We start from the raw sequence: 27,682 nt of genomic DNA on the forward strand, positions 1-27,682 counted from the left end.
TAAGTTTAATGATTAAAGTTAATAATAAAAATATATTTTTCGGGGCGCTGTTTAGGTCAGTTGGTAGAGCAGGCGCCCAATGTACAGAGGCTACAGTCCTCGACGCACTGATCGCAGGCTCGACTCCCGGCCTGTCGAACATTTGGTGCATGTCATCCTCCGCTCTCTCCTCCACACATTCAGCTGTCCTATAAATAAAGGCAAAAGCCAAAAAAATGATCTCAAAATTGTTAACATAGTTTCTGATTCCCTAGAACCCCCCAGCTAGCGTGTCTGAAAAGAGATCTAATCGATCAGTATTGGAAAAACGTGCATCAGTGTGCAGTGCCTTGACATTCTAGCGTTGGCACGCTGAGGCATGAATACGACTCTTTCATGAGCTTTAGCCAAAAGTGCAACATGAGGAACGCATGCAGCATCTTTAGCGCACAAACTACACGCATTGTTTCAGCGCACACTGAGACATTCGCCCTGTGTTTCATTGGTGACACATCTGCTCCACCCAGCTGCTGCTCTTTTCCAGGTTTGGTCCATCAAAGATAGTTTGGGGTGTTTTTTTTTCTTTATTGCGTCCGCTACAAGTTAGTCTGACCTTGCAGAACCTCTGCCCCAGACTTTTGAGGGAAGTTTCTGCCCAAAGTGGCGCGTTAGAACAGAGCAGATATTCATGCAGCAACAACAGCTGTTTTCACTGATTAGTTCTCCTCCAGCTCTCGCCCAGGGGCGGCTAATCAGAAAAATCCACTGCTGCAGTGAGCGGCTGGAATGAGAAACTCTGCGCACATGGCTTTAAATGACACTGGAGTTGGTTTGATAGTGTTCGGTTTGAGGAAGAGCCTGATGTGCTCGTTCGGCCACTAGAAATATCCCTTGTCCTTGAAATGTTTGTCACATTCTCCAAACACCTCATTCACTCTCATTCTCTTTTTGCCTTTTCTTTTTCTCCTCAGCTCTCCAAGCGCCTGCAGATAATTTATCACTGCGAGCAGCGCAGCGCTGAGCTAGGCATGCTTTGATCACGACGGGTCTGTTTCATGTTAGAATCGATGTCTTCCTGCGCTGCATTACACCGCTCACAGCTTTGTCCTGTCTCCCTTCTGGCTCCAGACACCATTTACATCTCTAACAAGCCTAGAAGATAACTTTCATGAATGAAGTCAAACAAATTAAAGATTTACACAATAAAGTGTTTCATGGATTTGGGGTTAAAATGCAGTTTGGGGTTGAATTCTTACAGGTAAGAAAGTATAACTAACCCCATATGTACGTCATAAACATCAGAGTACTTGCCGACATCATGAAGGTTTCTTGCACACATTTCTTCTCCCTGTCTTTGATGGTGAGGCTCCTGGTAATCCTGCGTTCGCTTTTATCGTCCGTGGCGATAAATGAAGCTCGAGCTTTCGCACGCAGAGCATCCAGGGTCAGATTGTAGCGGATCTCTGCGGGACGTGACAGATAAGAAAACATCTAGTGTCCAAACATCTCAGCAACATGAAAGAATGGAGTTTTATTTTGAAGGCGGATGTCTCACCTGTGGCAGAGTTCACGTCCTGTTGGTCGGATTTGATGCTGTAGGCGAAACACACCTCCGTTTTCACACACACAGACTTGCGCCCGCCGTGGTCGCACTGATACTGCGCCTGCTGCAGGTTGATTTTCACAGGGTCAAAGGTCATGTTGGCACGGAGCTCTGCAACATCTCTGGACCTGGTGGAAATAGAAACAAGTTGTAAGCGGTGCAATGTGTGAGTGTGTGTTCTGAACTACTCTCTCAAAGGGAGAAACAAGGAACGGATGCATCTGATGCGTAAAACTTGGCCTCAGCTCTTTACGTCCAACTGTTGAGCTTTCTACAAAACACAGCCAGCAGTCCAGGAAGAACAGCCGCCCGCTGCCAAATCCTATTTAAACTCTAAGCCTCTTGGGAGTTGGAGTTTTCACACAGCTTAGCTGAGCCCCTGCCAGTAGAAACTGTGGGAGAAGGCCTGCCTGGGAAGTTAAATCATTCTGTGGGCTGATGTTTCAAAACGTTGTGGGTGGAAGCCCGCAGGCCGGAGTCCAACAGCGAAGTGTGGAGCCAGAGGTTTTAACAGAGAGATCATTAGGAAGCTGTTGGTCCCAAGAATACAAGCCCAGTGGAACACGCACAGCTGTTTAAACCCGGGAAACACAATGCAAAACGGACATGTAGGACGATGTATGCAGGATACGGGCACTGCTGTACATGTGTAGTTTATGAGTGAATGTTAAATGTAGGACGTCTGTGGCTCACCAGAATAGCGACGCCCCTCCCAGACCTCCGATGGTAACATCAGTGATTCCATCTCCATTCAGATCCATGACTCCATGAATGGACTGACCAAAGAACTTCACCTTTTCACCGTCGCCTCCCGCAGGGATTCGCTGAAGAGACACAGAACCAATAAGAGAACTTTTTAAAGAACCTTTTAACTTAGGCTTTAACAGATAAAATTTTGAAGATTTTCATGTAAATAAATGTCTGTTATGTCACTATCCTTCGCCAAATTAGGTAACACAATGGTGATTGAGCCTATGGCCCACTGATGAAAGCCTTTGCATTTGCAGTATTACAGACTGGGTGTCGGTGGTGATGGAAAAAATCAAGTGGCGACCAGTTAGTGACGCGTTTTCCATCAGAGAGGGTAGGCGGAGCTAAGCGGCTGCTTTTCCGGTCTCTACAAGTGTTGCGAGTAAACAGTAATCTACTATGGCTGAACAAACAAAGAAAAGATGGATGACTACAGATACAACTTCAACAATAAGTGACAATCCAAAGAAAAAGAAACAAACTCGACGCTCAGATGAAGCAAACAGTCTAAAAAGGAAAGCGACCGTCAGCGAGGAAAATCAAGAGTTACAACCGGAGCCAACCGTGGACGTCACACATCCATGTCTGGATATCTGGGAAGTATGCTCCCGCAGTTACAGTTTATCACCATAGGTGCCGCCAAAGAGAACGAAACGGAGATCTTCAAGATTATAACTTTAATTGAACTTCATTTATTTATCTGTCTAACTTTTAGTCTAGTCTTTAAGAGACTTTATTTATTTATCTTAAGTTCATTTTATCCCATTATTGCTTAATGGTTTGAAGCACTCATATAAAAAGTGCAATACAAATTAACTCTGTTAAGTCTTTCTGGCTCAATGGATTATAATACTTTCTCATCATTATGCCATCATGTGTGAGGCTGACGTTAAGCAAAACTCAAAAAGCTAAATGTGATGGTAGATTATATACAGACGAGAAGAAAAAAACTAACCGAGAGGAAAGACGATGTACCTCAGGAAACTCTTGGTGTTCCTGTGGTCACTGCTCACCAAAACCGACTTTAGGAGGAAACTTTTCCTACTAACAGTCGGGCATGTTGATGCCAGACTTGGAAAAATCTAGATGTGTCCATATGTGAGGGTCGAGTCAGCTGCGTAACCAAGTAACTACAAACACATTTGCGGTTCAGATTGTCGTCCTTGAGAGTGTGTGTATTAAGAGTCCATACAGGAAGAGAAGAGTCAAACATATCTATGATGTAACATTATAATGATAACCGAGAGACAGAGAGTGTTAGTTACAGAAGAGTCCAGCCAGAGGCACTGAGACTGTTCTCACCTGTACATATTTCTCTTTCAGTGACGTCTTATCTCCATGGTAAATGTAGACGGCCCCTCGGTGGTCGTTCTCAAATGGCGCACCGATGGCCACGTCATTGAACCCGTCAAGGTTGAGGTCCGACACCGCCGCGATGGCTGTTCCGAACCGGGCACCGCACGGTTCATTCTTGATAGTGCAGACGTCTGAGTGGGCGTTACAACAGGTCTGATTGACAGGCTTCAGAGTGAACTCGTGCTCAAACTGACCCTCCTGGTAAAGTAGCGAAAAGGAACACAAGGAGATCACAAATTTAGTGTGAATTAAAATCAATAATAAACAAAATATATGATTTATAATTTTCCGAACCTTGTTGAGTTTGTAGACGTAGACTTGTCCCTGCTCGTTTCTTTCTGTGCCCATGAACATTGGAGATCCGACCAGCAGCAGATCCGTTTCGGAGTCTCCATTCACGTCGACAGTCTGCAGGACGCTGCCAAAGTAGGAACCAATCTGCACAAAGGAACCAGAGGTCATCTGAGTTTTGACCCTTTAAGCACAGATTTTCAGTCATCTGACCCCCATACTCAGGTTTTGAGCATTGCGATACAAATACAGTCTTAAGCTTTGTTTCCACTACAGGAACTATCCTCAGGTACCGGGGACTTTTGGTGCATTTCCACTGCAGAAACCAGGCTACAAAAAAAGTCCCAGGAACCTTTCTACCCTCCAAATGGCCCCTGCCTATGGGTTACTGCTTTCTTCAGGTGCTTTTCGACCAAAAGTACCAGGAACTTTTAGTTCCAGGAACTTCTCTTCAAGGAACTAAATGGCTCCTGTGGCCCATTGTTGTCTGCGTTTCCACAGCGGCCTAAAGTCCCGGGAAGATTATGCAAATCAGGCCAATGACGTATGGAGAAAAAAAAAAGTAACTGCACAACACAGCCAGTCGGTAAAAAGAAGATGAGGCCATACAACAGAGATGAGGCGACAAACAGGCCCGTATCATCCTTTCTGTGACACTACAGTTAGCCTGTTAGCATGGTGGAGATTCACCTTGTGCTGTTTTCGATCGTGCTTTATTGCATTGCAAATGGATTCAGTGAATCACTAGACAGGAGCCAAGCGAAATCCCGAAACAATTTCAAAGCACGATGATAACAGTGAGCTCGCAGCTGCAGTCTTTTACACATGGCGGGTGAAATAAAACGCTGCGAGTACTTTACCAATCAGCCCTGAAAGTTCCCAGACCTTTGGAAAGTACTACCCCCCAAGCAGGAACTTTTCACGGGGTCAATTAAGCTGGAACTTCATTTAGACCCTGGTTCCTGCTAAACGCACAGAGTTCCTCAAAAGGTTCCTAGTTCCTGGGGAAAGTTCCTGCTGTCAAAAGGCACCTTTACTGAGAGAACTTTTACCGATGAAAAAAGTGGCATGGGTGTAGCCTCTGTAAACCTGTGTAAAATAGATGTGCCTTTTCACAAGTCAGCACTGCAGACTAATTAGTCTCATCTTCACAGGTCTTCAGACAATAATAAAACTGAGACAGGAACTTTTAGTCCCTTCAGAAGTTCCTCCTGGGACTAAAAGTCTAGGGTACTTTTGGTGGAAACAAGGTTTTATCTTGTCATGGTCAGAGCAAGTCTAACAGCAGACTCTAAGTTAGCTTAGAACAAGAATCAGTAGCATCCTGTAGTAGAGTGATTGATGAAAGCCAGACTCACCTGTTCTCCTTTCAGTATCTGTGACACGACAATGTTGTTGTTTTCATTCAGTCGATAGATGACCACCCGGCCTGTGTGGTTGTACCTCGGGGCACCTGAGATGTAAAGCACTCCATCACGGGTGGATGCTGACTGGACATCATAGCCTGCAGATAACGCACACACAAGCACATGCTGAATTTAATTCAATGCATAGATAGGTCAGGAATGTGTCACACATGAGAAAAAAACACTCGGACATTCTTTGTGGGATATTTTTGAATGCTCTTGTTTACATCTCACGGTGTCAAGGAAACTATAAAACACTGCTGCAGGAAAACACACATCTTCATGCAGACACTCGCTTACAAACAGACAAAGGCTTTCTATGCAGTCAGATCTTTGGGTATGAGCATGTGCCAACAGCTGGGTTTATAGTATGCAAGCCTGGACCTACCAGTGCTCTTTCTTATGACATGTTGATTAAATAACTCGATATTAAGATGCTGCGGTTGCTCTACAAGCCATAAAAGGCAGCGGGACGGAGGGAAGAGCCTGCGTACATTATTTATCTGACAGAGAGACAGAGAGCGAGGCATCTGCTGTCATAGTCAGACAAATACATATCTTACTCCTCCGTGCAGGAGACGCAACATTTATGCTGCAGCTCGAAAATGTCAATAAATCTCTTAAAGGTCAAACGCAACCCTCTCAAAGGGTGTAAAATCGGCTCACCAGCGTCTATTTTCAGGATTTTATTCAGCTTACAAATGTGGGGTTTTTTTTATTTGAGCTTAAAGCCCCAGAAAATATAAAAAATGTGGGCTGTTTTCAGATGCTTTAATGACTGAAGATGACATTCTTGAATTCATAGAACCACAGTTACATATGTAACTTTTATTTTACTGACTATAAGCCTGTTTAAGACCCCCGAGTCTCCAAACTAATAACTAACCTCTAATGCAATGAACACTATAAAAAGGGACCATGATCTGTAGATAAAGATGATATTTTTAGCCTTTATTCGTTAGGGCAGTGGAAAGGTCATGGTTCATGCAGGATCCCAGGTGACGGGTCAACTCACCGAGGTACCCAGCGAGTCCCTCATACCCGGCTTCAGTCTCTGGATCGTAGAACTGAGTCTTCCCTGGAACGATTGTTCCCCCTGCAGTATGCATCACCACCGTCCCATTCCAGTCATACGCTCCCACCGCTCCCAGTAACACACCATCCTATAGGAGACAACAGAGATGATATCAGGAGCAGAAACGTTTAAAAGAACTACATCATTGCTCTACTTTAGGGGTATACAAAATTTGGCCATCTCTCTGACCCATCTCTCTGGGTCAAAATAGTGACAGAAGAAGTGATGGCTCTATTACTCAAAAGTAGTTATATACCAGTAGTGCCACTGTCCCTGTTGTGATATACCATAAATACTCAAGTAAAACAAGTAAAAGTACAGAGGCTTCATGAGCAAAATGCACCTCAAGTATGAAAAATAAAAGTATACATTCTACAAAATGACCATTTACGTCGTGCCATATTTTATATACTGTTAAATGTTATAACAGTCCCCACCCACTAAACACATTTGCAACCGCGCCCTTCGTCTCAAAAACAAAACTCGTCTCTGCCATCATTTAGCGGCAATTTGTTGAGACTTAGCTAGCTTGAAATGTAGTAATTAGTAGTAGTAATGTTAACATTAGTAGTCAGCAGTGAGTTTGCACAAATTAGGATGGCGGTTACAGCTGGCTCACGCATCGCCGAAGTGGTTGCCATAGGTTACACATAGAATAGAATAGAATAGAATATCTTTATTGTCATTGTACATGTACAATGAAATTGAGTGCAATCCTTATTAGTGCAGATAAGAACACATTAAACAGTAAAAAAACAGTATATAAAAATATAAATATATCACATAAAAACACACACACACACAGGGCATGTTCCAGTTCTAATAAAGTGCATTACTTGCAGTTTAAGTGCCGTTATTGCTTTTGGATAAAAACTGTTTTTTAATCTGTTTGTCCTTGTTTTAATTGTCCTGTATCTTCTGCCCGAAGGCAGTAGTTCAACCCGGGTGTGAGGGGTCTCTGAGGATGTTGTGGGCTTTATGGAGGTTGCGAGAGCTGTACAGCTCATCCAGGGAGGGATAGCGTCACTCCGTCCATTAACGGGATTGGCTCCTTAGGTTTGTGACGTCTCAAACCTGCCAGTCTGTAAACGTGTTGTTCAGCCTGTCCTTGGTCTTTAAAATACTTTGGATGCTTTTCAGTTAATTCATCTATACAAATGATACTTTAGTGGTTTTACATAAATTTGTGTCCCTTTTCATATAAATACAGTGGAGAAAAAAGTACAATATTTCCATCGAAGAAGTGGCAGAAATGAGGTATAAAGCTGCTTACCATTTGAAACACTGTGTAATTGTTAAGTACAAGTACCTCAAAATTGCACTGAAGCACAGCACTTGAGTAAATATACTTACTGTTTGGACCTAAAACTACAACTTGTGAAACCTTTTTTTTTACCTAATACATTGACAGAAAATAATTTCTATTTTAATAAGAAATATATTGTTAAACTTGTCAAGGATGGATTAAAAACAGTAGATTTTTTACGTCTTTATTTTATATTGTTGTTAATTGAATTACTTTTGGTTTTGGATTGCAGCATACACCAAACTGACTAATGAAGACATAACTGATAATGTTCAAAGTATGACCTCATTGAAAATATAGACACATAAAACAATCTTTTTTTCTCTCTGCAGGAAGAAGAGTTATCAAATAGGAAGGGGACGGATTAAACAGGACATACCTCATGTGATTACTCTCAATGAACTGCAACGAGAGGCTTTTTCCCTCCACTGACCATTAAGACGAGGCCTCACGTGTTTAGCGCACAGTGGAACAACTCGCTTTGGTTTTGTCTGGTTATATTAAGTGAGGAGCCACCGCAGCCACAGGGACAGTGTACACAGTGATGGAGGAGGTGATAGATGTGAGTCAGGAGCAGGAAGAGAGGCGTAAGAGGGGCGTCTGTTTGTTTTTAAATAGACATAGGAAATACCTAATGAATGAACACAAGGGGCAAAGCGAGTATGTTGTTTTTACCCCAGTGAGCAAATATCCGATTCGACCTGCCTCGCTGTCTCGATCGTGCTGCTGTAAAGCCCTCATGTTTGACCTTTTGATTTCTCTCTCTCTGACTCGCACACAATCTAATGCAATCAGACCAAACACTATCAGTCTGAAGAGCTCGGCTGCGTGAGCACAGAGGACAGAGAGAGTCTGTGTGTGGAAACGTCTACTGACCGAGGTGAATCACCAAAGGGTTGAAGATGCACCAGAGATTACACTGTGGTATTGTGTCTGGATGAGTTCATTAGTTGAGCAAACACTCGCTCTTAGACTAAACAGTTCTCGGTAAACCAAACCTTAACGTGATCTTAAGATACGAAACACTTATTTCAGCTCTGCCTTGTTCAGTGATTCTGAGTCAGACTTTTACTTTAGACTTTGTGTATTCCTCTAATTTAAATAACTTGATGTCTACTTACTTCAAAAGTGTGTGCACTGAACCCAGCTTGGGACATCTCCATTTCAAAGGAAGAGGTGAAATTGCTGGTGGTAGCTGAGGAAAGAAAGGTTCATTTGAACTTTTGTACATGTAAAAAGGACACAATTGTCACATTACTAATATAGTTGGAAAATTCAAATAGTTTTATCTAGAGGCAAAGTGTAACATTTTGGGAAATAGTCTGGGAGTGAGATGAAAAGAGACAGGAATGAATGGAAAATATAAAGCTATTGCTAGCAGCCTTTTAGCTTAGGCTAGCATAAACATGTGAGTTCAGGGGAAACAGTATAATAAGGCTCTGTTCAAATGGAACAAACTACATCTACCAGCACCTTTTTAACAAAATATATCATTTTTGTTTATCTGTACAAAAATGGTGTAAAACCGAGGTGTTAAAACAAGACGTGGTGTTGTAACAGAAATAGCGAGCTTGGCAGCTAAGTGTTGCCAAGCTAGCTATTTCCCCATTTCCTGTCATTAAGCTTAGCTAAGCAAATTAGCTCTCACACAAGCTCAATACTCCACACGCAGACATGAAAGTTCCTCTTTCGTCTTAAAAATAATAAGTATTTAAAAGTAACATTTCATTGTTAGTTATGGGATGTTTTTCTTAATTCAATGACAACAGAACAGACGAGCTGTTTCCCCGGTTACCAGTCTTTTTGCTAAGTTAACAGGCAGCTGGCTCCAGTTTCATTTTTACAGTACAGAGATTATGATGGCAACAATCTTTGCATCCAACTTTCTGTAGAAAAGGTTTTACTCTTATTTCCCAAAATGTTTAATTGTGTATTTATTGACTGTATGAGCTCTAAGGTGGATAAACATGTAAAACTTGGTGTGAGCATGCGTGCACAAGTGTTTTTAGGGATACCTTCTAAGGCAAAAATCCTGCTTCCCAAAGCGTCCACGATGGTCAACAGCGCCACCTCATCGGACACGTTGAAGAAGTGGTCTCTTAACGGTTTACTGGAGATGGACTCGATCTCTTTGATAAACTTCTGCACGTCGTCTGCACTTTTGTTCTGACGATTGTAGTCTCCCAAAACCTGGGGGGAAAAAACCATCACCATCACCATCAGAGTGAGTTTCTAACCGATTCGATTGATCCAACAGTTTTAAGGATGATAAAACAGATTTAAATGATCCCTTTTTTTAATGATGCTGCTTATTTGATTTGTTACTAAGTTATCAAACTCTCGCTGACTCCTGACAGCCTGAAACTTTTCACTTTGTCTATAAACAGCACAATCACAGTCAGTAAAACTACTAACACTAACTAATGTGAGTTTCAAGTAGTGTTATAAGTTATGGAAAACAAAAACTCTAACTTCCTTTAACATCAGGAAACAGTTTTGCATATATTAACATAATGTACGAAAACAAAAAATGGTTTGTACCCACAGCAATGCCAAACCTCTCGATGCCGTCATCTTCACAGTCTCCCATGACTTTCTCTAGATTATGTGAGTCATGTGACTCTCCGTCAGTCACGATCACCATGACTTTCTTCACCCCAGGTCGTGCACCACGCTCCGGCATGAAGGCCTCCGTCCTGATGGGTAGAAATATTCACAATTCAGTTGAAAGAACGCAACTTTTGCAGCAATGAATCAGGCCTTAAATACAAGTTATTTTCTCTTTTTCTCTTTATGAGCCTTCTTAAAAAGGTAGTACTGTTAAAATCTTGACAACAGGTGGTCCAATCATGATCGGAAATGCTTGTGTGAGGGAAGAAGGGGAAAATCAGGCAATCCAAATTGTGTTGGAGTTCATGGACCATGTTTTACTAGCTTTTAATAATGTTTTTATTTGTATTTATTGTATATTTATTGTGCATCACTCTTGAACTAAATCAGTAAACAAGGTCAAACTCACAAGGATAAAAAAATAATTATATAAACTGATTCTGCAAGATATTGCCTTTTATCCATGAATTCAAAACCTGGTGCCTACATTACCCATAATTCAACTTTTTAGTCTGAGATGTCGGAGTGTTATGCTAGTAGCAGCTCAGCTCCATCAAGTTCAGCTTTTGCTCCACGACTTAAGTTTGGAAAAAAAACTCCACTGTGCCGGACCAAAATGTTCGACCAATCAGGTTACTCCAATTTGACCAATAAAAGCCCAATGAAATGACTCTGTCCTAAAATCCTGCCAATGAAATCTTGCGTGAGTATGATAACTAATCAATCAATCAATTGTAGCTCTAATTGTTCATGTTAAAGAGGGGGTAGTATGCTGTTTCACATTTTAAGACATATTTATAATTTTACAATGTTGGACGTCCATACTAAAGCTGAAGCTAACCAATCAGAAGACAGTGGGCTTGTAGGGGCGGGGTTTCTTAAAGAGACAGTGCTGACTGAGTCGTTTCAGGCAGAGGCTGTATGAGGGCCTGCCCAGAGCACCAGGTTGAGAAAAATTTGAGTTTTTTTAACTGTAATTTATGCTAAGCTACTCCACAGGTGTCACAGAGTGAAATATGAAGCTTGCATTAGCATGTATAACCCCCCTTTAAGTACCTGGCCGTATCAATGCCCTGGAAGGTCATGGTCTTGAAGCCGGTCTGCTGAGGAAGCTCTGAAACAAATTCCAGCAGATCGGGAGTGTTCTCGAACTGGCTCAGGTTGACGCTGTGACTCACAGACTCACCATACGACACTATGCCCACCTAGAAAACACACAAACACACGTTTTTGTTGTAAATGTTATCCTACATGACATTTATTTTTCCTTTTCTCCCTCCTCTGTTCTTCTCTTCTCTGCGTGCCCTCCCTGACGGTCTGCTGAGGATGCGGTTGGGTTCATTGGGGTTGATGTGACACAATGTTCTTTATACAGAAGGCAGAGGACTTCAGCAGCCGTGGAAGATGTGACTTACAACCGCCGGGCTCCACTGTAAGAAGAGTTTCCAGTGTTTCCCTCTGGAAAACTCCACAAGCTCCAGGCCAGATCGATGTAACCATAATAAAACTAACCACCATTTGGATGAGCGATCCAAGACACGTGGACAGAAATAAACTCAAGGTAAAACTTACTAAGGCAAAGGCTAAAATTACTTTAAAGACTAAAACTGATTCACCTCATAAAGCCTGCTTTGTGAAAGACTTCTAACGGTTATTCTCCATGCTGGCAACATGTTGAAATTTCCATAATGAAGGGCACTCAAGTCATTAAATATAACATCACATGAAAAGCTGAGTTGGCAGCAATTATATTCCTTCATTCATCCTTTTGCTTAGTCAGTCTAATCTTATATAACCCAATCATTTATCCATGTACTACATCTATGTTTGATTCCACAACCTGATGTTTAACACTGCAAACACTCATATGTTTCAAGCTGGAATTAACATTATATATAAAGGATTTAATTATCTAAAAAAGTTGCATTCATTCATTTATACAACTGACCTGCGAGAGTTTTGGTCCGATCTCAATTTGCTCGATGAAACGTCGCAGAAAATCTCTGATGCTGCTCCAGGGGTAGATACTGTTCGATCCATCCAGAACTATCACGATGTCCAGCTCCTTCGCACACTCTGGAACAAAGACAGGTTGTTTGTTTGTTTGTTTGGCCTTTTTAATGCCTTTATTGAGGGAGAGAGAGGACAGTGGTTAGTGTTGGCGACAGGGAGGAGAGAGTGGGGATGACACGTGGCAAAACGGCAGAGGGTGGGAGTTGAACCTGCGGCCAGCGCATGTAGGACTGTAGCCTCTGTTTATGGGACGTGCGATTCAACCGCTGAGCTAAACCGGCGCCCAATCATGTTTGATTTTTTGATATGCACATCATCAAACGTTCCAAAGACGGTTGGCTGGTCTCCCTGAAATTGTTGATTTCTTTCCAAAAAAAGGAAAATTAGATTACATAGCACATCCAGTCCTCTTCCTGTTTACTATTGCTCACAGTAGACAGATCAAAGTTCAAATCATTTCCTGGATAGCCTTAGGTCTTAAAAGGAGGATTTTGACATTTAAAGCACAAACACACATGCTCAAATCTGAAAAAAAAACACAAAACAAAATAATACAATAAATGATGATTATTTGTTAAAGTGCACATTAGCTTAGCTTAGCCCAGACATAATATGTTTATGCACAGGGAAGGGATCACATCTTGTGATCCACAAAATCAACTTGTTTCTGCTTTCCTTAAACAGTAGCCTACACAAAACTAACATATGTTATGGCTGCCACTGTTTCAGAGTGGTAAAGAGGAACTGTTTTCAGGTAACAATAACTTATCATGTAAGGCTAGCAAACAACAAAAATACGGCGCTAGCTGAGAGTGTAATGTCAGCCAAAGCTAGCTAAATGTCAGCAACCAGCGTTTTCCATCACACATTTTAAGGCTTTAATTTGAACATAAGATAGTTTCAAGTGGAAAAATAAAGCGGTGTCATCATAGAAATCAGTGTTTCTTCAACACTCCAGAGAGGCTGCTAGCTGCTGCCGCTAGCTGGGCTGTCACTGTTAGCAAGCTTGTTTCAAAGTGCTCAGCTTGTGTTTAAGTTAGTATATCTTCAGTGTACTGAACCATACAACAATGATAGAAAATCATTCACAAAGGTTTAGGAGTATAAAGCTTAGTTATAAAGAAGAAAAAGGAATAGATACCAGCTTTTTTACCCATCAGAGGGACACAAAGTCTCAGCTAATACAGTCTAGATATCTGAATTGGCATTAGGAAAGAAACAATTGACTCTAAACATCTGTCCTTTAACGCTTTTCATTGGATTTTTTCCAGCAATATATGATTAGAGTGTTTTAGTGACTGTAGATTGTTTACTCTCCTGTTCTCCAAAAGCTGTCCTGGGAAACAGAGTGCAGGCCCAGTAAACTGTCTCCTAACTTGGGCATACAACGCAGCAGAAGGGCTGGGCTGGGCTGGGCCAGAGAGGAATGAGTGTCGCAGACAAGTTTACATTAAGAAGAATGCTCTAATCTCCCCCTCTTCGCTAAGGCAGGGTGTGTTTGATGTCAGGATCTTGGGTGGTACTCCTGAGAAATGTAGATCGTAATCTCTTATCCTGATGCCATCACGTCCTGTGTGTCATGTTGTTGGGCTTCGTACCTTGCACAGCCGGAGCCACAGAGTTGAGGATCTGGAAGGAAGAGCTGACATTCGCACAAACTCCTGAGATGAACTGCTGCTGCCCGCACATGTAGCCGTACTGAGGACCGCAGGCCTGCGGAGAAAGAACACACACACGTGCAAACAAACTGAGACTCTAGTTGCTTGAGTGAGTAAAACTTACAGGCTGTGTCTGGTTAGCTTTCCACATTATTATGTCATGGATGACAGGAGGTTCAGGGCTACTGGAAGGAAAGAACTACTCAAACTGAGGATTACACAGAGACTATTAAAAGCCACCATTGATCTCTTCAGCCTGTACTTCTCCAAGTTGAAAAAATGCAACTTGCAAGGACCTAGGGTTTTAAAATAACCTACAATAACTGGAAAATTGGATAACATCTATTAATCTTTCAGCCTTATTTGCTTGGATTTCCCTGCATGCTCCACACTCTCAGTGCTTCCCTTCCTACTGAGAGATACTGGAGCTGTACAAGAACAAGTTTAAGTCTACAGATATGCTAGCTACTCTTTCAGGGCCCGGATCAGACAGAGCGCGTTTTAGCAGCCGGGGGGGGGGGGGGGCGGCTTTTTGACGTTGTTTTCAAAGAGAGGGACGCTTTTTGCGCGCTGTTTTTGCGTTGCAGAGCGCCTCGCGTTTCCCCCGGTTTTCAACTCAAAGCAGAAAAGTGTCCGACATCATGGCCGTTTTTTCTTATTGTCCAATCGGATGAAAGGAGAGGCGGGTCTTCTGTCAGTTTACACGCTCTGTCTGATCGGGCCCTCAGTCTGCATTTAGCTACTGTAAGCTATTTTCAGCATGCTAACACACCAACACCTCCCCACTCCTAATTTGTAAAATATGCTAACTTGATCTTTTGCCCTAAGCTTCGAAATATGAAGATATAGGTGTCACTCGAGCACCAGTTTTGCAGGTGCAGAGCTCTGCGGTCAAGTGAGCAGTAATAAATATGTAACGTCCGTTTGAACGTTTTAAATAATGCAATCTGGTTAGCAATAATATATAAACAACATCTTGTTACATTTTCAAAGTAAAGCTTGCTGACAGATGTTTCAGGTTTTGCGACTTTTGGACTTCAATCATTAACATTCAAAAACATACATAGCCTAGATATGTAGTTCAGTAACTAACATTTAACGTACATTATCTGATATATAAACAGCATAAGCTACTTGGCTTTGTGTGTTTCAAACAGGAATTGAGCCTCAGTCTCCTGGATGAAAATCCCGTGCCTCTTTGTTACTCTTTCGTCTTTTCTTACCTGTCCAAGTCTACTTCAATCTCTTTGCTCTGCTGTTGTGTCCGTGCAGAGTACCATCAAAATGACTTTAAGCTATTATAAGATAGTACCATAATGTTGCTTTGAATTACACCACACTGTATAAGCACAGGCATAGAGCTGAAGTGTAACACTCATGCTAACCACATTATGTGTAAGTGCAGAGCTTCAGTTACACGTACAGCTTAAGAGAATCATCCTCCAAAACCAAACATTGAGCTATAGTTTCTTGGGCCAATTATCAGGTTGTAAAAATATATGTTTATTGACCACTAGGGTCAATTATTTCTGTAACTTTCGACACCCCTTAAAATCATGTTAAAACAACATTTTACAGGAGTTCATAGCCATAAAACCTAATGGGTTTCGTCACCTCCTTCGTACATTTCTGCATTCAAACGGTTGATTCTCAGTATCCTGTTACATTCCCAGGACATGAAGCCTCACTGGGAAACAAGGAAGGTCAAGCCCACAGTTTCCACATGGTGCAAAGGTCTAGTGAAAGTATGTTTAAACCCAGTTTCTTGCAGAAGAGTATGCAAAGTCTTCCTTTTGTGTTATGGAAAATGTACTTTCATATAGTATAAAGAGCAACCTCCCCCTTACCAGAAATCCTCCGTTGGGATTGGTCACCAGTGTCGTTCCCATGGTCATGTTCTCCTTGACTTCACGCAAGTTGGGAATTGTTGTGTTTTCTAAGAGAAATATGGATGAATAAACAGAGTGAGACAAAAAGAGAGCAGAGGAAGAACAGCTGGACAAATTCCTCTTCTGTATTTTCCCATAGGAAGAAAGCTGCTCGCACTCCGTCCTTTCCGCTGTCCTAAGAAGATTTAACAACAACTGGCATATCTGTTTCTCTAACTCTAACATGTGTTTACCTTTTGGCAATTAATACAAATGTTTTCAATGATAAACATCCGAGTTGCGGTGAGGAAAAAAAAGAGAACACACAACACTTAGCAATCACAACATGTGGCTAAAATTAGCTAACTATTGCTCCAACTTGGGAACGCTTTGGATCTACTTTTCTTGCCAAGAGAGCCACATATTTCTCACAAACTCATTCACATGTCATTTCAATTTCCAATCGAGCTTTTCAAATCCCATGAGGCATTTTGAAATTTAACCATTTCTGATTCTTATTAGCAGCAAGTTATGACTTTGGCATGTGCTCTCCTTCAAACAGACATATGCAGCAGAGCTGTTTTTGGTTAGAAATGTCGCGTGAGGAACTTTAAGAACTGCTGAGTGGAGCTGTTTCTTCATCTCTGTTTATGAATAGAATCCTGCTTTTTTTTTAAAGATTATTTTTTGAGCTTTTTAAGAATCCCTTGAATTATGGGGTGGAGAGAGTGTGGGACGACATGAACCAAATGACTCTGCAAGGATTTGAACCTGAGATCAGTGGGACCAGGATTGTAGCCTCTGTGTATGGGGAGCATGCTCTACCAAGTGAGCTAAACCAGCGCCCCAATCCTGCATCTTCTTATGTAAAATCCTTGTTATCATTGTTATAAACCTTAGATTGTAATTAGTCCCTGGATTATTAACATTATAATGCTATAATGTTTGACTACTTACCAAAATACAAATTAATAGCACGCTAGCAAAACTGCTAACTGTCATTGCTTTTGATTAGATATTACTGAAAAGCACGGTTAGCTGTTAACTTGTGCATATAAAAGCTAATATATGCACAGTACTTAATAGTCTATATAAAGCAACAGAAATCTTAGTTAAACAATGTCATAAAAAGTTAAGTAGCTCAAATGTGTTTGTAATGCTACAATAAACAACTACAGGAAACTCTTAAGGCATTTATTAAAGTTCTTAAGCAGTCTCTAAACTGTTATTACATGGCTGGTTGGTTAATCATGGCATTCCTAGGTCTGTTATTTTTCGATAACAGACCGTTGTTATGAAGAACAGACCAGGCTAGGGATGTGGCTCTAATCCGGAGGACTAACTGTAATCATATGAATCCGCTGAGAGAAGTTCGGTAAATTTGACGTCGGCTTGTTTAGAGAAGGAAAAAAAACTGAAAAGAGACAAAACAGTTGAGAGAGAGCAAGAGAGGTTGAACGATGCAAAAACTAAAGGCTGCGACAGTAGGATCTATAAAACTGAAGACATTAAACGGAACACAGTACGGGACACGGCGGTGTTTAAAGACCGTGAATGGAAAAGAAAATGTCAGCAGTCTGACAGTGACGAGACAGAAAACCTAAATCAGGTGCTGCGCTGATTCCTGCGGCCCAGTTCAACTTGTCTTCACCATCAGAGGAAATGTTTTCATTTAACGTGAGTAATAACGGCGGTTAATAACGGTTAGCTCATTTTAATGTGAGTTACAACAGCTCCGTTTAGCTCATTTTAAGAAGGCTACAGAGTTAACCGTACAGGCGCAGCTCTGTGAGTGTAAGGGACTATTTGTAAATGGAAATTGGAAAGATAATCATTTTTAACTTAATAAAACCATTTCCAATCAATGTATTGTGTCAATTGATTTCGTAAGTAAACAGTCGTTTAAAAAGCGGGATAACGTATAGTTAGCAGGTTGATTATAATCAGTCAAAATCTAAAATAAGCATTTTATAAGGACTTTAACAGGATTTCAACAGGGCCTTATTACCTATGAAGTAACACTCATTACAAGGAACTTAATATAAAGTATCAGTAATCTTTTCAACAACTGGTTTGTAACATTTCCTAGTTATTTCCACTCCTCTTTTAAAGTGAGTTATATGAATCTAAGATCCGGCACCTCATGATGCGTCCACGTGGGACTGAGAGCAGCTTTGAGGAGCTGCAGAGGAGAATAAACGCTTTGTCTTCTGTGGACCGAGAGCTGCTGATAACTATCAGTATAAATCAGACTTTTCACACTTGGTTTAAAGTGACCTCTTGAAAAGTCAAACGCCATATGTAATGTAGCTTCTACGTAAATGATTCACCATTCTTTCTTAAGTTATTCACCAAGCAGCGGCTATAAATGTCAACATTTGGCTTTAAAAGGGATGGTCTTGACTGCAGTGAATCATAAATTCAGATTACCAAGATCATGATCTTCAGACGTAATCATTCAGTACATTTTATGTGTTTGTCAGCAGAATTGTGAAAAAAAGATTTTTATGAAACCTGGTCGAAGGCACAGGCCAAGGAAGTACTCAAGACTGCAGACTCAATTTGAAACAGTGCCGCCAACATTTTATAAATCTAGTTTGTCATTTGGAGTCAGTTTCCCAAACAGAACATAAACAATTACAGTTCTGTTTTGCAGACATTAACAAAAGTTGCAGATGTTGGGACTCCTGCCAGTGTGGCACAACCACCTTTCATTTTATTGCTCTGACAGAAACATGATTAAAAATTACAACATAACCACACAAATTTATCTTGCTCATTATGGTTTGGCAGATCTCTCTCCTGGGCTGGTATGATGTAAACTGTGATTAAAGGGCGTCGTCAATGGGAATAGATTGAAATTACTCTGCAGGGATCAGAATTACAAGTGACTGACAGGCTCATTCACCATATTCACATCGCGGCCATCACTCTCAGGGTGGGAAGCTAACATGCTGCAATAATGTCTTTAAGTTATAACGCAACTCTTCCAGATTGTTCAGCTGCTTTAAAGACAACAAATCCAGAATGGCAATGGGACATATTTTGAGTCAAAACAAAATATATACCGCAATAACCCATTAGCTACGGTCAGAAAACTGCTAACATTAGCATTTAGCAACTACTGTTTACTTAGGCGGTGTTTGTATGCTAACGTTACCTTTTGATAGTGTTGTATGATACAATGAGAAAGATGTAAATTTCTAGCAAACAGTAATAGTAGCATGGGAGAGATTAAATGCTAACATTAGCTGTTGTCTGACAGGAGCTAATGTTGTATTTACAAAGTTAAGTCTTTTGACGTCTCTCCTATCCTACTGTGCAACACTTTCAAGAGCTAATGTTAGCATTTAGCCATTATCTTGAGAATATTGTTTACTTAGGCAGTGTCTGTATGCTAAAGTTAGCTTTTGATAGTGTTGTACAATTCAAAAGAAAAGGCATAAAGTATAGCAAACAGTAATGTTAGCAAGAGAGAGGTTAAATGCTAATGTTAGTTGTTCTCTGCTCTTATAGTAGCTAATGTTGTTAAAAGTTAACTTTTTTCTACTAAGCCTATTGTATCGTAGGTACAATATTTTCAAGAGCTAATATTAGCAGTTAGCCTCTATCTTGAGAATATAGTTCACTTAGTCAGTGTCTGTATGCTAACGTTACCTTTTGATAGTGTTGTAAAATTGAAAAGCAATGGTATAAATTTCTAGCAAACAGTAATGTTAGCAAGGGAGAGGTTAAATGCTACAGTAGCTGTTGTCTTAGTAGCTTATGTTGTTTAAAGTTAAGTCTTTTCTATTAAGCCTTTTGTAACATACAACACTTTCCAGAGCTAATGTTAGCATTCAGCCACTTCCACACTAACTGTAGCGAGGAAGTCGCCAAATCCTCGTTAGCTGTTTCAAGGTAGCTAGTTATTAAATAAGTGGTTTTTCTTAAATATGGCCTGGTAACCCCCTAGAGTTTTACTATCCATTGACTTTTAAGTTTCTGAAGGCGATGAAATGAATATTGAGATTTCTTACATTTGTCACCTTACAACTCTGAAAAATGGCCGCCATGTTGACATGCTCAATTCTTTCAATAAAACTTGAACCCTTCCTGATTGGCTGTCCTTGAATTGTGTCCCTTTTTCTACAGTGGTGCTTTAGAAATATTATTTTTAATGTCAAAGAAATGTGTTATATGGGTAAACCCAAGGTATAAGTCATAAAGTTGCTGCTTCACTTTAATACTCCAAAAAGAGCACTTTTGTTGTTATCATCCTGTAAACCACTCCCTGATATTTGCTGAGTGGTCTGGCTCCGGCTGCCAGCCTCAATCAATTCCCAGTGGATGTTTTCCAGACTAAATTTGACGTTGTGAGATTAAAGCGTCTGCCTCTCAAACTCATTCGAGATAAAACAAATCCATGCAATCTCCCCTGGAGAGTGTAGGGGAGTATAATTTCCAAACCCTGACTGCAAATTATCAGCACTTAAAGCAAAGCCAATCATTTACCCAACAGCAGGTGAACTCTGACTCCTGTTTCTGAGTAATTCTGAGGTGTGAACAGCTGTGTTGAAAAGTCCAACTCCCTGAGCTGAGAGTCGGTTTGCAGGATCTACTGTACATATTAGTTCCCACAGTCCCGGTCCAAATCGCAGACAAACACTAATAGAGGCTTTGCAGGCTGCTGATCGGGAGCTAAGTTGTGTTTATTTGTGAAATTAAGATACAATTAGATGGATGAAACATTAAAACCTTGTTTATTCACTGTCTTCCTGTTCGGATGGGCCTCACTTCCTCCCCAAGAGACCCCATCAGATATATAGTCGACTTAAACACACTGAAACATCAACAAAACCGTATAAATGAGGGCTGTAACCACTCATTTTTCATTATTGAGTAATGCTTGGATTATGTTTTTCGATTAAATATTTGTATAGTTAATGAAAAATGCTCATTGTAATACGCAAAGCCAAAGATAACATCTTTTTTGTCCAGGAAACAGTCGAAATAACCAAATTCACAAATCTGAGATGCTGGAGTCAGAAACATGTTTGCATTTCAGGCTTAAAAAAGTTTAAAATGATCATTTAAATATTGCTGCTTCATTTCTGCTTGGATATATCTCCTCACCCATGCCTAACCCTGCACAAAAAAGGCAATACATGAGCATTTAAACATACAGTACACAGACAGACAGACACAGTTTTCTTACTCGGTAGCTCCAGTTTGACACATTTGTTGTCCCCCGTCCCCACAGGACACTTGTAGACGTCTCCTGTCCGTTTGGCTGGCTGGCCCGACAGCGGCGAGCCAATCAGAACCCTGAATAAATAAAAAACAGCCGTGATTGGTCGATTGGAAATTCTGCCAACAACCACACAATCATCATTATAGTTTTAACAGATACGAGCAATTTAAATTTGCCTTAATTACACTCATATAGTTAAATTGCACATAAAAGCAGGTTCTGAGTGGCTAATAAAGCTGGGTTAGTTTATTATAATTGGCTTGTAAATCTGTGGCTGTCCTATTATTATATTATCACCCTCCAACTATTGACTGAAATTGAATAAGGAAATATCTTACAATAAAAAAAAACGATTAATTATCAAGTCATTACATACTAACGTGATATGTAACAGATGTTTGCATGTGTGTGTGCATCTAGTCTGTGCTAATGCCCGCCTGTGCTACACACATCCATGTCCATTTGTGTGCGTTTCATCGCGTCACCACATCAGTACACGGGAGCTAAAAAAAGAGTCGGTCATCTGCCTTCGTCCAAACACTCGGGGTTATTAAAATTCCTGCACTCTAATGGGCCCTGGTTATCTGAAGAGAGTCTGAGAGGGGAACAACAACACACTCTCTGCTCTCTGAGAAACAGCACAATGCTATTGATTTATGTATGATACTGTAACATAGCAGCTAATTCCTTATCTGTAAATTATAAGGGAGATAAATAAAGACATTGTTTCACCAAAATAGTGCGCAGTTTCTGAGCTGTGTTAGCTCGAATATTATTCTTACTGTCGTGGTTTTTTAGTCTATCAAAATCTGTTGTTGATTTCTGTTCTAATTTTCCATCTGCTTGTTCGTAGGTTCCCAGAAGATGAAACCTGACTTTAGTGATCCTTTGACTTTTAGCGCCACTGTCAGTTCAACTTCAGTTCAAAGGAGTAAGCCATCATTATCGAAGATCCTGTACAGGTGCATGGCTTCTGAATCAAAACGGAGTATAAGCTGAGGTATTTTTTTCATCCATTCAGAGTTGGAGTTCGATAAAGATGGCTGTACAACTCAGTTCCACTTTATTGTATACTTAAAAGTACTCCCTTCTTAAAGCACTTTAAAGAGTCGGTTCATTGAGCCGACTCGTCCGTGAACGACACATCCAATCACCCCCGCACATCCTCTGATTGCTGCATGTTTGGTCTGTTATGTCACTATCTATCGCCGAATGAGGTAACACAATGGTGATTGAGCCTATGGCCCACTGATGAAAGCCTTTGCATTTGCAGTATTACAGACTGGGTGTCTGTGGCGACTTTAGTGGAAAAAAATCACAAGTGGCGCCAAGTTAGTGACACGTTTTCCATCAGCCAGCAGTGGTTGGTCTGCCAGAGAGGGTAGGCGGAGCTAAGCGGCTGCTTTTCCGGTCTCTGTGAGTGTTGCGAGGAAACAGTAATCTACTATGGCTGAACAAACAAAGAAAAGATGGATGACTACAGATACAACTTCAGAAATAAGTGAAAATCCAAAGAAAAAGAAACAAACTCGAAGCTCAGATGAAGGCAAACAGTCTAAAAAGGAAAGCGACCATCAGCGAGGAAAATCAAGAGTTACAACCGGAGCCAACCGTGGACGTCACACATGTGACACTGTCTGGATATCTGGGAAGTGTGCTCCCGCAATTACGTTATTTTATCACCATAGATGCCGCCAAAGAGAAGGGAACAAAGATCTTCGAGATTACCACTTTTTTAACAGTTTTCTATCTCATGTTTTATATATCTGTTCTCGCTCACGCCGCAGATATCTGATGTCGTCCCTGTGCTCGCTGCCCGACTTCTTTAATCGAGCCCTTATCGCTCGGATCTCTTTGGTTTTCTCTGAACTGGAACAAAATAGTGCTAACAGATGCAAAAAAAAAGGCCTATATGAAGGGGGGTCATATTGAGTGTCATATTGATCTCCAACGTAACCACTATTTTTGAATAATTCCTCTAATTAAACTAGCTTTGATTTGCTTGTTTGTAGAATTCGATTTGTGCAGCATATTTAAGTCTTAAGAGAAGAGGAGGTAAAATTTATGGTGAGAAAAAAAGATTCCACCCGAAATGTCTCGGCCAAAAGTACCACATTTTCTGTGTGCAGTTCATCCACCTTTCATCACTGCTGAGGTGCTCTGAGGAGCTAAAGGTCGGGGGTCAGGAGGACACATCTGGGACTAATCAGTCACCCTCCCTGTAACAGCAACTTGCGTGTTACATCACCTCATGATCCCCATCTTTTTTCTCCAAATTACTGGCTACATATCTTTAATTTCTGTTGCCCCTCCTCCTTTATTCCTTAACCTTTCCTTATCAGTCTACATTTTTCTATCTCATGTTTTACTTCTTTCATCTGTTCTCGCTCACTCCTCTGATATCTGATGTCCTCTTTCTGCTCTCTGCCCGCTTTACCCGTGTTGTTTCTTGGTTTCAACTTTTTTAATCGAGCCCTTATCGGTCAGATCTCGTAGGTTTTTCTCTGAACTGGAACAAAATAGTGCGATGTGGAGATGCAAAAGAAGGCCAATGTGTTTTCAGGGAACAGTTTGGCGGTTCAGTCACAGCTGGATTTGCTGATAAGTGGTGAGTGAATTATTGTAAGTGATCTCATATGAGCTTGATAAGGGCATTACTGCAGAACAGCAGCAGGTACGGACATGTGGGAATAAGAATCAGCTGTGGTGTTGCAGCAGATTGGAGGGAAGTAAACAGAGAAATTAAGACTTGAGTAACTGAAGGAGAGGTGTAGAGAAAAGAGTGCTACACCGAGCCGTTAAAAACACTCTAATAGCTTTTAACAATGTTTTAAAAATGTGCTCCCAGACAGTTTAAGCGAGGAGTCACAGATGCTTGGTTTCAGCGTGTTTATAGGCCGGGTCTGTGGATACTCTGGTGGGCAGTTTACTGTTAACAGCCAAGGCAGAGATCCTCATTACAGCAGCAGCTGCTGTGATGTATTTCACTTAGTTTTACAGGTGATTTAGGGCTTTTCGCTTGTGCTAATGTTGCGGATTTGGTTGAAATTGAACTGACTACAGCTAATGGTAAAATAAAATGCTTTTAAGTGGAAGCTTTGTGGCCAGGCCTCTTTTTAAAAACACTTTTGTGGTACAAAAAATGAATGATTTTAAGGAGCATCTGAGCCGAGATACATGTTTGTGCGTTGTCTGCAAAATGTAGTTAATTTTAATTCCAAATGTAGGGAAATTTTGAGTGAAATTCCAGTAAAACATCAAAAGAAAATGCAAAAAAATGGGTTTCCATCGACAACCATAATGCAAATATTAGACATTAGATCCGACAAGTCAGACAGTTTGGTGCCATAAAGTAATTGTAGAAGAACACGACGAGATGATGAACTCAGATGAAACAAAAACAAAGTTTCACATGCTTCAATATATTTATATGAATACACAGAGGCCACACAGTCTTATATCAATGATTATAAAACTATTATTAATTATAATTCAGATGGAGAAATGACTCTTTGATTTGATTTGAACATTAATTTTCTTCCTCACTTTTTTTGTACAAGCTGTTTGTGGTGCAGTCGTCCAATCACTTTGCATTCAGTTGAGTTGGACTATGAAGATATGTAGTTTCTTAGCTTTTCATGACATTGATGGTCGGTCTGTCTGCTTGACAATCCCATTTTGCTTCAATGAAAATTACCAAACTGAAAATGAACAAATGCAAACAGATGCTGACGAAGATTTCCTTTGACGGCATCATTTCCAGTTGGAAAAAAGATTGTAATAGCAATGTACAGTATGTTATCGCAATAATCAGAAAATCACTACAATATTGTATTGAGTCTAAATTAACATTATTATATTGTATCGTCTGGCCTCAGGTGATTCTTACTTTGAGACTTAATGAGATGTTACAGCTCCAACCTAACAAGCATATGTGCATGTCTGAAATGCAGCAGGAGCATTTGTGAGATGAGGAGGAAATAGTGTAGTGTTGAAAGCTGATTGATGTTAATACAACCTCAGCTCTATAAAATGTACAGTAGTCAATGACACTCACCATTTCCCCTCGCTGTTCTCGAACTGCTGGACGGTGTAGCCGAACATGTCCTCCAGCGGGCCGTCGAACGACAGACCATTCTTCTGGTCCACGTTGAAGGACAACACACAGGCCAGCAGCACTGCAGGGATGGAGGAGAGGAAAGGTTATGGAGGATTGCCAGGGCCTGTTGTTTATGACTGTTCTGCTCTCCTGGGTGAGTTTAGATTAAATTACTTTATACTTAATAATAAATAATCAGATTCTGAAATAATAAACTTGTGTATTACTTTTCCCAATAAGTAAAAGGTCTCCATAAACAAACGTTTACAATAAATATTATTCAAGATGTAATTAATTACAAACTAAATATCAACATTTGATGATTAAGCAACAATATTTATGGACGATGCGATACGACACGATACGGTACGGCATGGTATGATACGATACAGTACGACACGATGCGATACGGCTTGGTATGATACAATACGACACAATAAAATACGATACAATACGATACGGTACGATACGGTACGGCACGGTATGATACGATACGTTACAATACGGTATGATACGATACGATACGGTACGGCACGGTACGATACGATATAATACGATACAATACGATACGGCACGATACGATACAATACGATATGGTACGATATGGTACGGCACGGTACGATACCATACCGTACGATACAATACGATACGGTACGGCACGGTATGATACGATATGATACAATACGTATCATGATAGGGGTTATTATTCAATATGGGGCAACATATTACTGCAATATTGTAAGCAAGGGAATATAATGTGTTTTTTATATCTTAAGTAAGTACAATATGTAAAAGTTAGATAAATACGGTAAATAGATATTTTCTTAAACCACTAATATTTGTGTAATTCTTATAACAATCTTATTAATATACTTTATAGAGATGTTACACTGAGATGAGGGATGAACTGTGTGAACCATATCGCACTCACAGAGTCATTTTGGCGAACACTGGAGGAATTTCAAACATCAATGTGAAGCACTTTGGTCAGAGTCCAGTCTGACCTGCAGGACAATGGCTTCTTCTCTGCACCGTGCGCAGTCTGCGCCCGTCTGTCACCGAGCTGAGTATATATCACAGAGGCTCTATATAAATCCATCCATGTCTCATTGTGCTGCTGCTACAATGACACTCTTTATATCTACAGAGCCAGGGAATTCCTGCAGTATAATTTATTCGATTCCCGGACTTGTGAGGGAGTGCAGAGGAGTCAAAGTGGGATTAAAAAAAGAGCGTGCAGACAGAGACCACATACATGGAGACACAAATAAAAAGCAGCTATTTGTTCTTTGAATTTTGATGCTTTGTAGATAATGTGTCTGGTCTGACCAAAACAGAATAGAGAACAACCAAATGGAGTCTGGATCGTGCTGCCAAAGTAATTATAGACTTTTTAGCCACGCTACTAGTGGAGCTCAAAGGGATGACTCTTGGGTCAGTCTGTGCACCACTTTGGTCCGTCTGAAATGTGTCAACTCATATTAGACAGATTGCCTTAGAGCTGTGTGAGACATAGTCTGCAGGCACCCCGTCCCTATGACCTTTGTGGTTTTGAATGAGACGCTTTATTAACGTTTGTGATCCTCTGACTTTTCATCGAGCTCCATCATGGAGTCAAATTATGAATTTTTCAAATACTTTGGTTTGTGACCAAGTTACTGCCGAGCTAATATTCCGCTCAGCTTCAGTTGTACACTCTGCTTGCTAATTTGAAAATGTTAGCATGCTAACTCACTTAACTAACATAGTGATTATGGTCAACATTACCTGCTAAACGTCAGCATGTTAGCATTGTATTTGTGATACATTTAGCTCAAGTACAACCTCACAAAGGTTATTTATAGACTCTTACTCTCTAGTTTAAAGCCACTTAAGGCATTTGTTCCCAGTAAAATGCTATAGTAAACCCGCTGTAAGCTACATGCCTGTACCTAGCAGCTAACAGAAAAAGCTAGCAACTAGCTAGTGAACACAGGTTAGCAGTTAGCAGTTAAAGAGATAAATATTTACCTCAGGAGATGGTGAAGGGCAAACCAGAGTAAATTGAGATTGATTATTGTGTTCTGTTTAATGCTAATGTTGCTGCATGTTTGCTAGATGTGTAAATAAGCATCTTTGCTATCATGTTAACTTCAACAACTTGACAGGTTTATAATCTGTCAATGTGGTGTTTATATGTTGTTCAGCTGATACATTCATTCAGGTCAGGGTAAAGTCAGGGAGAAAATATGAAAGCTAGAGAATAATTTGTAGAGTAATTTTGCAATCCGTTGTAACATTAATCTTTTTCTGTTATATTTCTAACTGGTATGTGCTACTCGGTTCATATGCTGATTGTTTGTTTTGATAGTTTTTTTGTTTACTTATTAGTACTACTAGAGAGATAGCTAAAAGTGTGCAGCATTAAAGTCCAAGAACATTTTCAGAACGGGGAC

At 40.5% G+C, this 27,682-nt stretch overlaps 1 protein-coding gene across 1 annotated transcript in view; it reads right to left on the reverse strand.

Moving 5' to 3' along the window:
* Positions 1-27,682, reverse strand: part of itga1 (integrin, alpha 1) — a 62,471-nt gene that overhangs the window by 12,592 nt on the left and 22,197 nt on the right. The window contains exons 2-17 of the mRNA XM_069673660.1: positions 25,206-25,326; positions 21,113-21,222; positions 15,895-15,983; positions 13,988-14,102; positions 12,325-12,452; positions 11,433-11,581; positions 10,312-10,462; positions 9,782-9,956; positions 8,888-8,961; positions 6,401-6,548; positions 5,338-5,483; positions 3,983-4,126; positions 3,635-3,886; positions 2,276-2,406; positions 1,535-1,710; positions 1,291-1,442 (exon numbers count right to left, since the gene is read on the reverse strand). Of these exons, the coding sequence (XP_069529761.1) occupies positions 1,291-1,442; positions 1,535-1,710; positions 2,276-2,406; positions 3,635-3,886; positions 3,983-4,126; positions 5,338-5,483; positions 6,401-6,548; positions 8,888-8,961; positions 9,782-9,956; positions 10,312-10,462; positions 11,433-11,581; positions 12,325-12,452; positions 13,988-14,102; positions 15,895-15,983; positions 21,113-21,222; positions 25,206-25,326 (2,261 nt within the window). The remainder of the gene's footprint in view (positions 1-1,290; positions 1,443-1,534; positions 1,711-2,275; positions 2,407-3,634; positions 3,887-3,982; positions 4,127-5,337; positions 5,484-6,400; positions 6,549-8,887; positions 8,962-9,781; positions 9,957-10,311; positions 10,463-11,432; positions 11,582-12,324; positions 12,453-13,987; positions 14,103-15,894; positions 15,984-21,112; positions 21,223-25,205; positions 25,327-27,682) is intronic.

This window comes from Semicossyphus pulcher, unplaced genomic scaffold (genome assembly GCF_022749685.1).
Source record: "Semicossyphus pulcher isolate SPU_LCO1_2020_fin unplaced genomic scaffold, fSemPul1.0.p SCAF_22, whole genome shotgun sequence".
Taxonomy (NCBI): domain Eukaryota; kingdom Metazoa; phylum Chordata; class Actinopteri; order Labriformes; family Labridae; genus Semicossyphus; species Semicossyphus pulcher.